The sequence below is a fragment of the Octodon degus genome, unplaced genomic scaffold (assembly GCF_000260255.1).
Source record: "Octodon degus isolate 3935 unplaced genomic scaffold, OctDeg1.0 scaffold00019, whole genome shotgun sequence".
NCBI classification, from domain to species: domain Eukaryota; kingdom Metazoa; phylum Chordata; class Mammalia; order Rodentia; family Octodontidae; genus Octodon; species Octodon degus.
This window is the reverse complement of record NW_004524595.1, coordinates 4,514,883-4,529,561: the sequence shown is the minus strand read 5'-3', so window position 1 is coordinate 4,529,561 and position 14,679 is coordinate 4,514,883. Positions and strand designations below refer to the sequence as shown.

The window sequence follows — 14,679 nt, the reverse complement described above, 5'->3', positions numbered from 1 at the left end:
AAAAGGTTGCAAAAAAAAAAAAAAAAAAAAAGTAACTGGTATTAAATATAAATGTACTACTTCAACCCAGCAGAAGCATTAGATTACAAAGCAGTCATGCAGAGAATCTGGAGGAAGCCTTCTCGCACTTAAATACATCCATGAATTTCCTGTAGCTTTGTTCAATGTAGGTTCTGAGTTAGTAGGTCTTGGGAGCCTGGGATTCTGTGTTTCTTTCTTTCTTTTTTTTTTTTTTTAATGTATTTGGTACAGGGTCTACAGGGTCTAACTACATATCCCAGACTCGTAGTGATTCTGTTTTCAGCCTCCCAACACTGGGATTACAGGCATGTGCCACCATGTCCAGTCTCAATCAGGTCTTAGCGCCTGTGGCAGATTCTGTATTTCTAACAAGTGCGAGGGTGATGGTGCTGATCTTGGACTAGATTTTGAGTAACAAGATTCAAGAACATTTTTACATTATTTCCTAAATGATGTTGTGAAAATGAAAGTACAAAGTGGGGCATGGTGACACGTCTGTAATCCCAGATGTCATGAGGCAGAGTGTAGGGATCACCACGAGTTTGAGGCTAGCTTGTTCCTATATAGCAAAGCCCTGTCTCAAAAAAGAGAAAGAAAATGAAATAGAATTTAAAAATTCTTGTAAGCCATGTGCAGTGGTACATGGCTATAATTCTCAATACTCTGGAGACTGAGGTAAGAGGATCTCAAGTTCAAAGCCAGCCTGGGTTACAGAGTGAGATCCTATCTCAAAAAACAAACAAACAAACAAAACCCCCTATATTCTTGTATAGACTTCAGATTTCTAACAATATTAGAGTAAGTCCACAAATCCCAATTTGAAGATTCTATCTAAACCTACACATATATTTTACAGTAAACAGACCAGATTCTGAAGATTATGAGACTCTGGTCTTTTTGTACACATCAGTGTATTACCCTACTCTTAGTAAAATGCTTGGCACAAAGTTCACACTAAGTATCTACTGAATCTAAAACTTTAAAAGTATAGACTTTGGATTTTGCAGATTTGGGCTCCTCAGTTTCCTCATGTGGAAATGGAAATGCTCAGATAGGCTTAATAGGGTTGTTGGAAGATGTCCTGATCCTTTTTTTTTTTTCAGTACCAGAAATTGAACTCATGACCCTGTGCTTGCCAGGCAAGTGCATATTCTACTGAGCTATCTCCCTGGACCCTGGAAGATTACTTGAAAAGACTAAGATGTAGCAAAATTTTGCCTTACCGATAAAAGTCACTCTCTGGGTCACTGTGCCGGATCTGGAATGGTGCGTTGGGATTCTTACAATCTAAAGGTAGAAGGTCATCAGGCAGAGGAGGTGACCCAGGGCAGGGGGGAAGAGGTTCACTTTCTTCAGTTTTGACACCTTCTGTCTGCTGTTGACTCTGGGCCTGACCTGTGGCGATAAGGCTGCGAAGGCGCCGGTTGTGCTGGATCAGCTGAATGGTGTGGATGGTGAGGCTACATGGCTCTGAAGGTATGTCCAACATGGTGGGGGGCTTGGGCTTGTTGGCTGAGGGCTGGTGCAGGGGTGGGTCATGAACCTCCACCAGCCGGAACTCCCGTGGGAGCAGGTCAAAAGAACTTCTGTTGGTCTGGCTTGATGACATGGGTATCTCTCCCCAGTATCTCAACATTTTGGAGTAAGAAAGGAAGAGCCGCCGTTGGGTTTAATGTAGATGATATCCTAAAAGTAATACATTTAAATCTCTGGCAGCTGTAGGTTGTAGACTTCTGTAGTGGAAAGTATGAAGTCTGGCCAGTTATTTATATAAAATACAAATGGCTTAAGACCACTTTGAAAAACGTCAGTGCAGCAAAACTGTAGGACCAAAGATGTTCTCCCTGGAAAAATTCAGAGAAATACAATTGTTAGCTGCTAATCACTGTCACACAATGACAATTCCTAATGGACTAAACCATAAGATAGGATCTGAGACAACAGTAGATAAATAGCTACGAGCTGTGTATAGGGCTCTCGGGTCCTCATTTTCTGTCACTTCACTAGCTCATTACTAGAACTACTATGGTGCCTAAACCTAAGTAACTTGCAAAGCTAAGTAGGGTATTGTGGTTTCTTATAATCCCAGCACACTGGAACCTGAGGCAGGAGGATCACTATGAGATTGAGGCCAGTTTGGGGTACATAGTGAGACCCTGTCTCAAAAAACAAAACAAAACAAAATCTTAGTGCTGGGCAGATAGCTCAGCAGATTAAAGCCCCTGCTTAGGCAGATGCAGGGGCTGGGGTTTTGATCCTTGGCCTGCTGGCCCCGCCCCTGGGGCATGCTGAAACAGAGATTGAGATTAGGTATGGTGGCACATGCTTGTAATCCCAGCGCCTGAAAAACAGGATCACTAGGAGTCCAATCTATGTAGTGAGACCCCATAGACCCTGTACTAAATACATTAAAAAAAAAATCTTAAAAGTATGTTACTTAAATATGAGGTGTGAGCTGGGTGTGGTGCTTTGCACCTATAATCTCAGATCTCAAGAGGCTAAGAGGCTAAGGCAGAGAAGTACTGCTATGAGTTCAGCCTAGGCTACATAGTAAGCTTGAGGCCAGCTTGAACTACATTGCAAAACCCTATCTCAAAACAAAAACCAAAACCCAAAATAAACCTGGAGTATTTTTCAGAGCTATCTTCCTCACTATGTAGATCGGACTCATAGTGATCCTCCTGTGTTCAGCCTCCCAACTGCTGGAATTACAGGCGCATACCACCATGCCTAGTCTCAATCACCTGGCCATCTCAGCGCACTGTGGCGTGGGGGTGGGGGCGGGGATCAAACACTGGCAGCTGTACTCTGCCTAAGTAGGTGCTTTAGTCTGCTGAGCTACCTGGCTGGCCCTCAACTTTTAACATATATAAAGAAGAATCTGAGAGATTTCTGGTGCCTTCTCATTCATATCCCTTCCTCTTGACTCTCCTTATACGTAATCTATTTTTCATACCGCTCCTAGGCTTAATATTTTGAAAACTCAAATATGATGGCTTGTTATTGCCTTCTGGAAAAAGAATTCTTTGGCTTATCATTCAATGAAATTCACAGTCTGGCTTAAACCCATCTTTCTAGATTCATTGCTCATATGTATCTTCAGGTTCAACAAACATTTACTGAATACCAGGTATTATGTGAGGAAACAAGAGTACAAGTTGTCTGCTCTAAAGTATACCAAGAGTACAAGTTGTCTGTTCTAAGGTGAGAAAAGAAACAGATTTTAAAAAATTTCGATATGAAAGCATGTGGAAAGTTCTAAAAGTACAGACCTACTGCTGCGGAAGCACAGAGGAGGAACTTCCTGGTGAAGGAATCCAACTGCCGCCATCCTAGGCTGAGCAGAGATCATGTTAACCCTCTTTCCCTGCTATGCTTGTACAATGATATAGATGAATAGTCAGGGTAGAGATATGCTACCCCACATATCTCCCATCATTCTTCAGCCCCACTCTTAATAAGAAACCAGTACTCCTTGTTCCTTCTCAAGCTTTGTTCTCAGCAGGCAACCACAACAACTGTCCCCCTCTAAAGTTCCAATTTTATCTTTTTCTTTCACAGCTCTTCTTTAGGATCATTAAGTTATAAAAGACCTTCTAGCCTCTAAGAGTTATCCATCTTGGTCCAAGGGCCAGGTCAATCCCTTTCAGGTTTGTCCTGAAATAAACCTGCTCGGTTGAGCTCATACCTTTGTTTCTTCTTCCCTTTTTCCTAACACTTGGACTACATGATTACTTTAGCTCTAATAGTATCTTTTTTTTTTTTTTTTTTTGAGACAGAGTCTCTAGGTATGCCTGGTTAGCCTCAAATTCCTTATGTATCTCTCAAACTCACAATCCTTCTGCCTCAGTTTCCTAAGTGCTGGGATTACAGGCCGGTGCCACCATACCTAGCCATATTTATTCCTTTAAAAAAAAATTTTTTTTTTTTGTACTAGGAATTGAACTCAGGACCTCATGCTTTCCAGGCAGCCATTGTGCTATTGAGCTATATCCCCAGTCCCCAAATCTGTTCTTGAGAAGAGTTTAAGGTGCTATCCTTTATTGCCTCCCCTGTATGTCCCTTTTCCTTGTATTTTCATTATCATCTTACATGACTGTGTCACATTTATTCCAGTACTCATCTCAATCAACTTTAGTCTTCCACCTACCCATTATGGCTGTCATCTTGGTACAATACCTGGCACTTCCTGAGTGCTTACTATATGCCAGCCTTTCATTGTTTAGTACAATTCTCCCAACAACTCTATGAAGTAGACAATACTGTTATTCCTGCTTTCAGATATATAGGTTGAGGCCCAGTCTTGCCTATTGTCACTGTCAGTGCTATTAAGCAATCTCATGTTACCTCAGATCACTTTGGAAATAAATGAATGAACGAAGCAACAAAAACAATTGCCCCCTTCCCTAACTTCACCGAAAGGAGTAGGAAGGTCAGGTCTCGAACCTGAACAATGCCAAGTTCCTCTGCGGGGGTTCTCTTGGTCACAGGCACAGACGCTAGTCACAGGATTTTGGGTACAACTGATGCCCAAGGCAGCCGGAAGATGGAAACTTCTGCTCCTGAAACCAGACAAAAAGGCGTCACTGTTTACTACCGTGTTGCAGGAGTCAGCTGGGCAGCTGTCCGACTCCAGATCCCTGAGGCGAGGGTTCACATCCGGCCTAGAAGGCTGGTTTGTTGATTAGTGGTCGTAGGTTTCCGGAAGTGTTTCTTTCCAATTAGCTGGGCTACAGGAAGTTATTACACTCCTGTTGCAACCTCTAAAGATGTCCCCTAGGCTGCACAGCACTACTGCAGTCTTTTCCTGATATTTTGGCCACTTTACAGCACTCTTAAGTCGTGAAGGGTCAACTCTTATCTGCCCAGAGAAGCTCTTCGGAGTCAGGAAAAGGGAGACGAAGGCGGGAACACACAGAGGAGGGTGAGGTTTCCGGGGACACATTTCGAGGTGGCACCAGCCTGAGGATGGCTGATGCTCAGTCTCCACCAGAGCCGCCGGTGTCCGCAGACATCAGTGGAGACTTCAAGAAGCCAGCCCTGCCAGGGTCCGCGGCAGCGCCGGGTAAAGCTTCGGCCGTCAGTGGTGCAAAATCTGGGGAGGCGGCGGAAGAATGTCCCACGGTGCTTTCGGGTCCCGAGTCTGGGGAAGCCGAAGCTCCGCTGCCGCGGCCGGGCGGCGGGGAGATGCGGAGTCTCCCGGAGCAGCAGCTGCGTCCCCCGACTGTGGTTTCTTGCCCAGGAGGCCCGGCCCGGACACCACCGTACCAAGAGCCTCCTTGGGGCGGCCCAGCCACCGCCCCCTACAGCCTAGAGACTCTGAAGGGCGGCACTATCCTTGACACCTGCAGTTTGAAGGGAGCGAGTTACTTCCTTTTCGGAAGGCTGTCTAGCTGCGACATATGCCTGGAGCATCCTTCGGTGTCCCGGTACCATGCCGTGCTGCAGCACAGGGCGCCCGGCGGGGACGAAGAGTGCGAAGGCCAGGGGCAGGGTTTCTACTTGTACGATCTGGGAAGTACCCATGGCACTTTTCTCAACAAAACTCGCATCCCGCCCCGCACCTATTGTCGAGTCCACGTCGAACACGTTTTTCGCTTTGGAGGCAGCACTCGGCTCTTTATCTTGAAGGTAAGTAGAAAAACGTAAGTTGAAACCTTAAGGCTTCACTGTGCTGGGATCTTGAGCTACTTAAGTTTTAGTTGAGGAAGGAGGTCGCACAGTCAGCAATTTTAAAAATGGAGGCATTAATGTGGCCCTGGTCTCCAGACTTCTGTACACGTTGCCCCGTTTCTGAAATTTACTTCCACATTCCTCAACTCTAAAAGCAATTTTTTTATTTTTATTTTTGGTTCGTTAGGGACCAGAGGAAGACCGAGAGGCAGAATCCGAGTTAACAGTAACGCAGCTGAAGGAACTGCGAAAACAACAACAAATGTTGTTGGAGAAGAAGATGCTAGGGGAGGACTCAGATGAAGAGGACATGGATACCACAGAACGAAAGGAAACTACTAGCGGCCAAGATGATGACATGGGCTGCAGCTGGGGAATGGGTAAGAAATTTAAAATTGTTGTCAAAAGCTGATATTTTAAGTTTATTAGTAGTGGCACTCTTTTTTTTTCCCATGATTTTTTTTTTAAATTTTATTTATTTATGTGTGTGTGTGTGTGTGTGTGTGTGGCCAGCTCAGCCCACCAGGGGGCGGGGCTGGCTGGCATGTGGTGCTGGGGGATTGAACCGTGGTCCCTGGGTTTTGCTAAGCTTGTTCTAAGTAGGTGCTTTAGACCACTGAGCCATCTCACCAGCCCCTTTCCCATGATTTTATTGAGAATCAAATAGCAATGAGACAGTTTCAAATCAAAGTGGTAGGACAGTTTCAATAATTAGCACATTGCATACATTCTTCCTAGTGGTTAATTGCTGTACAAGATGTGGACATGATATCTTATTTACAAACACCATAAGAACAAATCCCTCTATTCATTAAGAGAATGTAACTATATATCTATACTAACCACTTTTTTTTTTTTTTTTCCCAAGTAGTGGCACTCTTAACTTCCTAAAAAAATGTGTAGCATTTTTAACTCTTTGTAATACACAGGGCACAAAAACAAGTTGTGTCTATGGCAGCCAAATCCAAAGAGTCATTAATTTCTTTGATGTAAAAAATTTAATTGTGTATATTATGGATATTTAAAATTTGTTTTTAGTACACTTAATTGCAAAATGGCTAGTCCAAATTGACATGCTATCAGTGTAAAATGCACACTGGATTTCAAAGATGATGTTAAAAGTAAATTCATACATTGATCACTCAGTGAAATGATAATTTTGCCTGTTGCTTTTTACTTTTTAGTGTAGTACACAGAAAACTTAAGAATATATGTATGGTTTTTTGATTGTATTTCTGTGGGATAGCACTGACTGACATCTTTGAGCAACTGTAAATTTGTAAGCAGAGAGGGGTTTAAAGTTAGAATTTGAGGCAAGGAGAAGTAGCCCTTATGAAGCTGAGGATTGGTGCCTTGGAAGTGTTGGATTTTTAGGGCAGGCATGGATGATTTTAAGGGAATAATGTGTTTATCAGTTTATTTAGCAGATAGAAGAAGTATTAGGAGAGTATATTGGAGACCATGTATTAGAGCTGGCTGAGGGACTGAGATTTATTTTCCAAGGGTGGTAGGTAAATTTCACCAATAAAATAAAATGATGAAGAAAAGAAATTAAAGTGCCACACAAACAAGTTTTGATCTCTCATATAAGTCAGAAAACCTGAAGATACTCCTAGTGGTGGTTTTGTAGTTACCTCTCCTGCCTCATGGGTTTTTTTTTTTTCTTTTTATCATGTGTAAGTATATCTTGATGTTGCCAGAAATAACAGTGTCAGATAATCTTCTCATGTCTGATTGTCTTTCTGCGCTTTCTCACACACTGTAGCTGAAGATGCTGTAGAGGATGAGGCTGAAGAGAATCCCATTGTCTTAGACTTTCAGCAGGAAAGGGAAGCTTTTTATATAAAAGATCCAAAAAAGGCTCTCCAAGGTTTCTTTGACCGAGAAGGTATGTAAATATTTGCGGACCCTGACAGTAAAGTGTGTTGATGGCAATGTTGTTTTCTAGAGGTTCAGGTTGAGTGTCACACATAGAAGAAATTCTAGTAACTTCCGCATTCACTTCTTACCCTTATGGTCAGTTACCTCAAGTTTCTTTTTGTTCTTGTGTTTATGGTGCTGGGGATTGGTGCTGAGGCCTTTGGCAAGTATTCTACCTCAGAGCTATATCTCTACTGCCAGGTTTGTTTTAAAAATAGTCAAAATCTAGTTTGGTATGCTGCTGCACACCTATAATCCCAGCATTCTAGGAGGGTGTGGCCAGAGGATTGCAAGTTCTAGTCCAGCCTCAGCAATTTAGCCACTAGCGCAGCTGTCTCAAAAACAAAAATAAAAACAAAAACAAAAACAAAAACAAAACAACATACTAGTGATGTAGCTTAGTGTAAAGACCATGGCTGGGTGCAAGCCTTAGTATTGCCAAAAGAAAGAAGAAAATAATAAGAATCTTGTTAGTCTTGTTTCCCATTTTAGAATAAATTAAGTACTTTTTTCCTGACGTCTCTCATTCTTCTCAGAAGATCCTGAACTTGGTGGACATGGTGGCATGTACCTGTAATCCTAACTACTTGGGAGGCTAAGGCAAGAGAGTCACACATTCAAGGCTAGCTTAGACCACTTAGCAAGACCTTGTCTCAGAATTACGAAAAGAGGAGAAAGGTGGTTGCTAGATATGTGTCCCGACCCGTGGGTTAGTCAACGAGGACCCTAGAGGGGGAGTGGGGATGAGAAGGGACAGGAGACACAAAGAATGGAGACAAGACAGGATTCTGATCCAGTCTCGTTTATTCAGGGGAGGTGCTGGGTATATATAGGGGGTGTAGGAATGAGGAAGTCTTGGCTCTTGGGGTCAGCAGGTATGTAGGCAATGGAGGAAGGTCCCACCCCTGGGGCATATCACGGGGAATGGGCAAGGCAGGAAGGACCAGAAACTTAACTCAGCAGGGGAATAGAAACTTAAGAAAATGACTGACACTATTATAAAATGGATACCAGTTAATGGCTTCCCACAGGTCCCCCTTTTTACTTTAACTCCAAAGGCCGTTACTCCTTGAGGGGACTGTGCCTGTCTTGGGTCAAGATGCTTTCACATGGGGCCGAACCAGACCTTTCCCGTCATAGGACAGGGCATCGGAAGGCCCAGTTCTTATCTTAGGTGGCGATTGGTACCATATGTGAGCCTCTAGTTGCCCGTCTGTGGCTATCCAGTCCATCGCACCAAGGTGAGAAAATCTCTTTACTCGGATTGGGCATCATCGTAGTGTACTCTTTCAAGTTCAGCACAACTTTCTCTGTCGGCCATCTCAAGCCTATGGTAATGGACCTGTATGGGCTGCATTTTAATGGCACCCAATTGTTGTTTAATGAAAGTCATCAGCCTATTGAAAAGACAGGGTCCTATTGATAAAAGTATTAATAGTCCAATCAAGGGTCCCAATAGGGGGAGAAGGTAGGGTAGTACTCCATTCCATGTGCTCCAGAAAGGGTTTTCAAATAGCTCTGTTCTCCTCTTAATAAGATCTTCTTGAAGTCTCTTTATTTTATCTCGAACAATACCAGACTTGTTTGCGTAGAAGCAGCAGCATTCCTGTAAAGCCAAGCAGATCCCTCCCTGCTCTGCTGTTAGAAGGTCTAAGCCCCTTTGTGAGACTACTTTTGCTAATGAATCTATCTGGTCTTGGATATCTTGGATAGTACCAGACAGTGTTTGAACATCATCAATCAGCTGATTAGATAATTTTGTATAAGAATGTACTGCTACTCCCAACCCTGCTGTGCCTGTCTGCATGGCCACCATGACTCCTAGCCCCACTAACAAAGGGATGAACTGGACTGCCCTCTTTGTGCGGCCCATAGCATAATCTAAACGGGGAAGGGGTACGGGATCATTACCAGAGATGACATCTATATCAGGCAATACAATTGCCATGACATACAGTCCTGTCCAAGTGGTAGGTAAATATGTGAAGGCTAAACTTCCCCTACATATAAATACATGTCCCTTTTTTGGGCAAATAGGGCTACTGTAGTTAAGTATTTGACTGCAGCTGGTGAAGGTAACAAATCCAACATCAACAGTGAAGCTATCATTGTGGATGCCTCCCCGCATGCAGGAAGACTTCCGTAAGAGTTAATCCCCCCCAGAGAGGGTGGCTCTGGCTAATGCCTGCCAGTCCTCGGGAGTAAGCTAATTGTCGGCCACAGTTTCTAAAATGGCTGTGGTGTATGGAGCTATGGCTCCGTATTGGGCAACCGCCACTTTTAGTTCTTTTAGTACTTTAAAATCAAAACTAGTGTAATGGCACCAAATCTGCCCTTGAGTGCCTGTTGTTTCTGACACCGGAAATACCTCTGCCTTATCTAGACCTATGGGTGGATCTAACAGGAGGAAGCTTTTGGGGATAGCGCCCCTCACGGGTGGCCTTTGAACACGGGAGCCTTTGGTCCAGTTATATTTTTATTTTTGGGTTTTCCTGATTTTAATCTTTCTGATTGGATTATGAGGTCTTGGTGCTCTTTCTCTAATTTTATCTGTTCTTTGAGAAGTTCAGTTTTGCCTTTTAATTCCTTTCTGGGGTCAGAAGCTGAACATGCCGAAGGAGGCACGCTGGGATCAGTGCTATATGGCGAAGGGCACTTAACCTTGGGTGGCCCATCTCGGCCCTGATACCAAGCAGCTTCCTCTCCCAGTTCATCCCAGTCAACTTTATTATAATCGGCTTCAACTTGAAGAGGTTTTGGTAGTTTGGGATATATTTTTTTAACCTTGAGCGTAGCTCCTTCTAAATCAAAGGGGTTAATTTTCTCCTCGGGCTGTAATTTGGAATTTGGCGGTTCTGGCTTCCTAGTTTCGATTTCAAGATTCTGTTCCCTTATAGGAAGGCACACACCCTTAGGGGGTTCTTTGTCCTTTAAGATGAGTTTTCCTTTTTTGTCCCTGTAGTATATTTTCACCCTTTTTTATCACATTAGCAACAACCAGGTCACAGTGTCTCTGGGATAAGATTTTATCAATTAAATTCCAGTAGGAAAAGGCCGTAACTGGAACCTTTTCAGGTCCAAAAGTCTCATAATAATCCTTAAGGGCATCACCAACCCTTTTCCATCACCTCTGATCAATAGTTTCTTTAATAGGGAACCATGGGCAAACTTGTTTAATATATTTAAAATATTGACACAAATCCTTAATTTTAACCTTTACTCCTCGTGCCTTTAAAGCCTTATTTAAATTTTTAACAAACATTTTATGCTGGCTTATTTTCTGACCCATAATCGCCATTTACTTACTGAGGCCTGGAAAACACAGCAGGTTCCCGCCTTGACCGATCCTCTATTTTTTGTGTTGGCTCCCCGAATGGCATCCCTCACGATATCTTTCCTTTTCGCCCCACGTTGGGCGCCACTTGTCCAGACCCGCGGATTAGTCAATGAGCACCCTAGAGGGGGAGTGGGGATGAGAAGGGACAGGAGACACAAAGAATGGAGACAAGACAGGATTCTGATCAAGTCTCGTTTATTCAGGGGAGGTGCTGGGTATATGTAGGGAGTGTAGGAATGAGGAAGTCTCGGCTCTTGGGGGGTCAGCCGGTATCTAGGCAACGGAAGAAGGTCCCACCCCTGGGGTATATCACGGGGAATGGGCAAGGTGGAAAGGACCAGAAACTTAACTCAGCAGGGGAATAGAAACTTAAGAAAATGGCTGACACTATTATAAAATGGATACCAGTTAATGGCTTCCCACAGATATGTAGCCCAGCACTGGCATGCTTGCCTAGCATTCTGCAAGGTCCTGGGTTCAATGCCTAGTATAAAGAATGGAGTACAGAAGGGCATAGAGAGTGGGGCATGGGTATGAGGATTGGTTCCAGAACAGCCCCATCTCACCAGAATCCAAGCGTGTACCATCATACCTGGCTTGAGATAGGTTCTTGCTATGAAGTTCAGGCTGGCATCAAACTTGTGATAATAGTCCTGTTTTCTTCACCTCCTATGTGGTGGGATTACAGCCATTCTCTGCCATGCCTAGCTTGTACTTAATAGATATGCATCTAAAAACTAGCTGTGACAAAATAGCCTCTTGAATGTACAGTTACAGAAGCTGTCAAACTATAGTGTGCACAAAACTGTACATAGTGAATTGATTGGTTTTATTTAGTTGATGTCCCAAAGATTTAACCCAAGACCATACACAAGCACCTGCTGTACCCCTGAGCTACACGTAAAGCACAACAGTTGTTGTTTTGATCTGAATTTGCTTTACTGTCAAACTAGGAATGAGAAGTAAAATGCATTGAAATGTAGTATTCAGTGTCAAATGGAAACTTGATGTCCTTACTTAACCTTTGTTCTGTTTTCCACATTAGGTCAACTACTACTTTTCATATTGTATTAAAATTGTTTTTTCTTTCTTCTTCCCACAGGAGAAGAATTAGAGTATGAATTTGATGAACAGGGACATAGCACTTGGCTCTGCAGGGTGAGGTATGTTCTTTTTCTTACTAATGTTCATTTCCAGGAAGTACCTAATTTCAGGTTAGTTTATAGTTGTAGACAGCAATCCAAAGAGTAGCACTACATTAATTTTGGGCCATTCCCAAATTTGCTCTTTGATAGTTCGGTAACACAGTATTGGGAGGTGGGGTGAGAAAAGAGGTGAAAAGAAAAGATTTGAAAGTCCAGTCCTGGTAAGAGAGCAGAGTGAATTTGAAACTTTGAAAAGCCATCTGAAAAATGTACTACACATTAATTATTTCCATGAGACTTGGAACTTAGGACTGTGCTGTAAATCTTTCTATGAACCAATGCAGATTACCGGTGGATGATTCAACTGGGAAACAGCTGGTGGCAGAGGCCATTCACTCAGGAAAGAAAAAGGAAGCAATGATCCAGTGCTCACTGGAAGCTTGTCGGATTCTTGACAGTTTGGGATTGCTACGGCAGGAAGCAGGTCAGTATATGGGAGTTGAAAAAGAAGAAAGGAAAAAATACATTTAATAAAATGAACACACAGAATGTAATGAAATATCTCTACATAGGGAATATGTAAAATGTACAGAAATGTCTTGCACTAGTAGGTAAGGTAGCTGTTTATATTCTCTCAAACACTTTCTATGCATATGTGAATGTGTGTCTAGAAGAACTAGACACTGGAACTGAGGATGTAGCTCCGTGGTAGAGTTCTTGCCTAGCATGTGCACAGCTCTGAGTTTATCTCTAGCACTGCAAAAAAGATAAAGCTTAGAACTAGATCCTTTAGGTTGGGTATGGTGGTGCACACCTCTAATGACAGCACTTGGGAGGCTGAGAGGCAGGAGGATCCCTGCAAGTTTGAGGCCAGCCTGGGCTATATAATGATACCCTGTTTCAGAACTCCCCAAAACCAAAAAAGTCAAAACAAACAAAAATTTAAAAAAAAGAAAAAAAAAAAAAAAAAAAAACCACCCAGAAAAAGAACTAGATCCTTTAACAAAAAACACTCATACACAAATGGAGTCTTACTATTTGACTTGTACTTTTTTGTGTCTTTTGTCAGTACTAGAATTGAACTCATGGCCTTCATGCTGATTTAGATCTCCCACCCATTTTTTTTTTTTTAATTTGAAGACAGTGTCTTCTTAGGTTGTTCTAATTTATCATTTTCTTGCCTCAGCTCTCCAGAGAACTGGGATTACAAATTGTGACTCACTTTCATAATATAAGAATGTTCAGGGCTGGGGAGAAGGCTCAGTGGAATAAGCACTTCCCTGGCAAGCACAAGGGACTGAGTTCAATTCCTGGTTCTGCCAAAAAAAAAAAAAAAAGAATATTCACAGATTATTTTCCATATAAACACATTTGATTTATCCCACTACAGAGAAAAAAGATTGTCTATACTGTCTATTTTAATAGGTTTATATTATACCTTTAAATATTCTAAAATTAATTTGGTTGCCAAGTTACTTATATCTGGCTTTCAGTTATTAGAAAGGTTAAAGTATACAGCTCCTTGCCCTATCTTTTCTTAGTCCTCATGTCTAAGGTTAGCTTTCAGTTATTTTTTCTGACATTTAAAAATATCTAGGATTAAAAAAACAAAAACAAAAACAAAAAACCTAGGGACCCACAGGCCAAGGATTTAGCTCTGTGGCACAGCACCTACCTAGAAAGTATGAATGAAATACTGAGTTCAATTCCTGGTGGGTTCCCCCATCTGTATTTCCAAAAACCAGGCATATGATCTTTTATTTATTATTATTACTTTGTATTTATAATATTAATGTATTTGGTTGGTGCAGGATCTCACTACACAGCTCACACTTGTGGTGATCCTCCTATTTTCTGCCTCCCCAGCACTGGGATTACAGGTATGCACCACTATGCCTGAACTCTGGCCAGCTCAGCCCACCTTGGGGGCAGGGCTGGCACGGCATGTGGTGCTGGGGATGGAACTGTGGTCCCTGTGCTTGCCTAAGCAGGCTCTTTAGTCCACTGAGCTATCTCATCAGTCCAGATTCTTTTTTTTTTTTTTTAACTCACTGATTTTTAAGAGTCTTTTGCTCAGTAAAGAGGCTTTTTGTTTTAAATTTTTGTACCATTTGAAGTGTGTAACATCACTTAATAATGTTAAGTGTATTCACTTCATTGTGCAACCATTAGCACTGTCCAGCTGAAACATTTTATTATTCTGTACTTTAGTTGTGCACAGTCAACATTGACTCTGTTCTTCTTCTTCCCCAGTCTCTGGGAACTAACTACATTGCTACTTTCCCCATGTCTGTGAATTTGACTGGTTTAGATACTGCATATAAGGGCAATCATGTAATAAGTGTACCTTATTTCACTTAGCACAGTGTCTTCAAAATTTAGCCCTTTGGTTTTCTGTTTGTTGTTTGTTGTTTTTTTTCTTTTTTCAGTACTGAGAATTAAACCAAGGACCATTAAACCGAGACACATCCCGTTCTTTTCCTTCCTCCCTCTCTTCCTCTCTCCCTCCCTCTCTTCCTCTCTTTCTCTCTTTCTCCCTCTTTACCTTCTCTCTCTCTCCCTTTCCCTCCTCTCTCTCTCTCT

General features: G+C 42.4%; 2 protein-coding genes across 8 annotated transcripts in view; one reads left to right on the top strand and one right to left on the bottom strand.

The window, feature by feature from the left end:
* Positions 1 to 4,721, bottom strand: part of Supt7l (SPT7 like, STAGA complex gamma subunit) — an 11,189-nt gene extending 6,468 nt beyond the window's left edge. Inside the window, exons 1-2 of one of the 7 annotated variants that reach the window (XM_023711018.1) lie at positions 4,619 to 4,721; positions 1,245 to 1,865 (exon numbers count right to left, since the gene is read on the bottom strand). In XM_023711018.1, coding sequence (XP_023566786.1) covers positions 1,245 to 1,657 — 413 coding nt within the window. In that variant the 5' untranslated portion in view covers positions 1,658 to 1,865; positions 4,619 to 4,721. Of the gene's footprint in view, positions 1 to 1,244; positions 1,866 to 3,293; positions 3,463 to 4,437 lie in introns of those variants that run through there. The other 6 variants (XM_023711017.1, XM_023711019.1, XM_023711016.1 and 3 more) reach the window with 6 other exon arrangements.
* A 193-nt stretch (positions 4,722 to 4,914) lies between these two features.
* The window catches only part of Slc4a1ap (solute carrier family 4 member 1 adaptor protein), a 36,468-nt gene continuing 26,703 nt past the window's right edge, over positions 4,915 to 14,679 (top strand). Inside the window, exons 1-6 of the mRNA XM_023711112.1 lie at positions 4,915 to 5,652; positions 5,882 to 6,074; positions 7,460 to 7,582; positions 12,054 to 12,114; positions 12,441 to 12,594; positions 14,350 to 14,430. Of these exons, the coding sequence (XP_023566880.1) occupies positions 4,990 to 5,652; positions 5,882 to 6,074; positions 7,460 to 7,582; positions 12,054 to 12,114; positions 12,441 to 12,594; positions 14,350 to 14,430 (1,275 nt within the window). The 5' untranslated portion in view covers positions 4,915 to 4,989. The remainder of the gene's footprint in view (positions 5,653 to 5,881; positions 6,075 to 7,459; positions 7,583 to 12,053; positions 12,115 to 12,440; positions 12,595 to 14,349; positions 14,431 to 14,679) is intronic.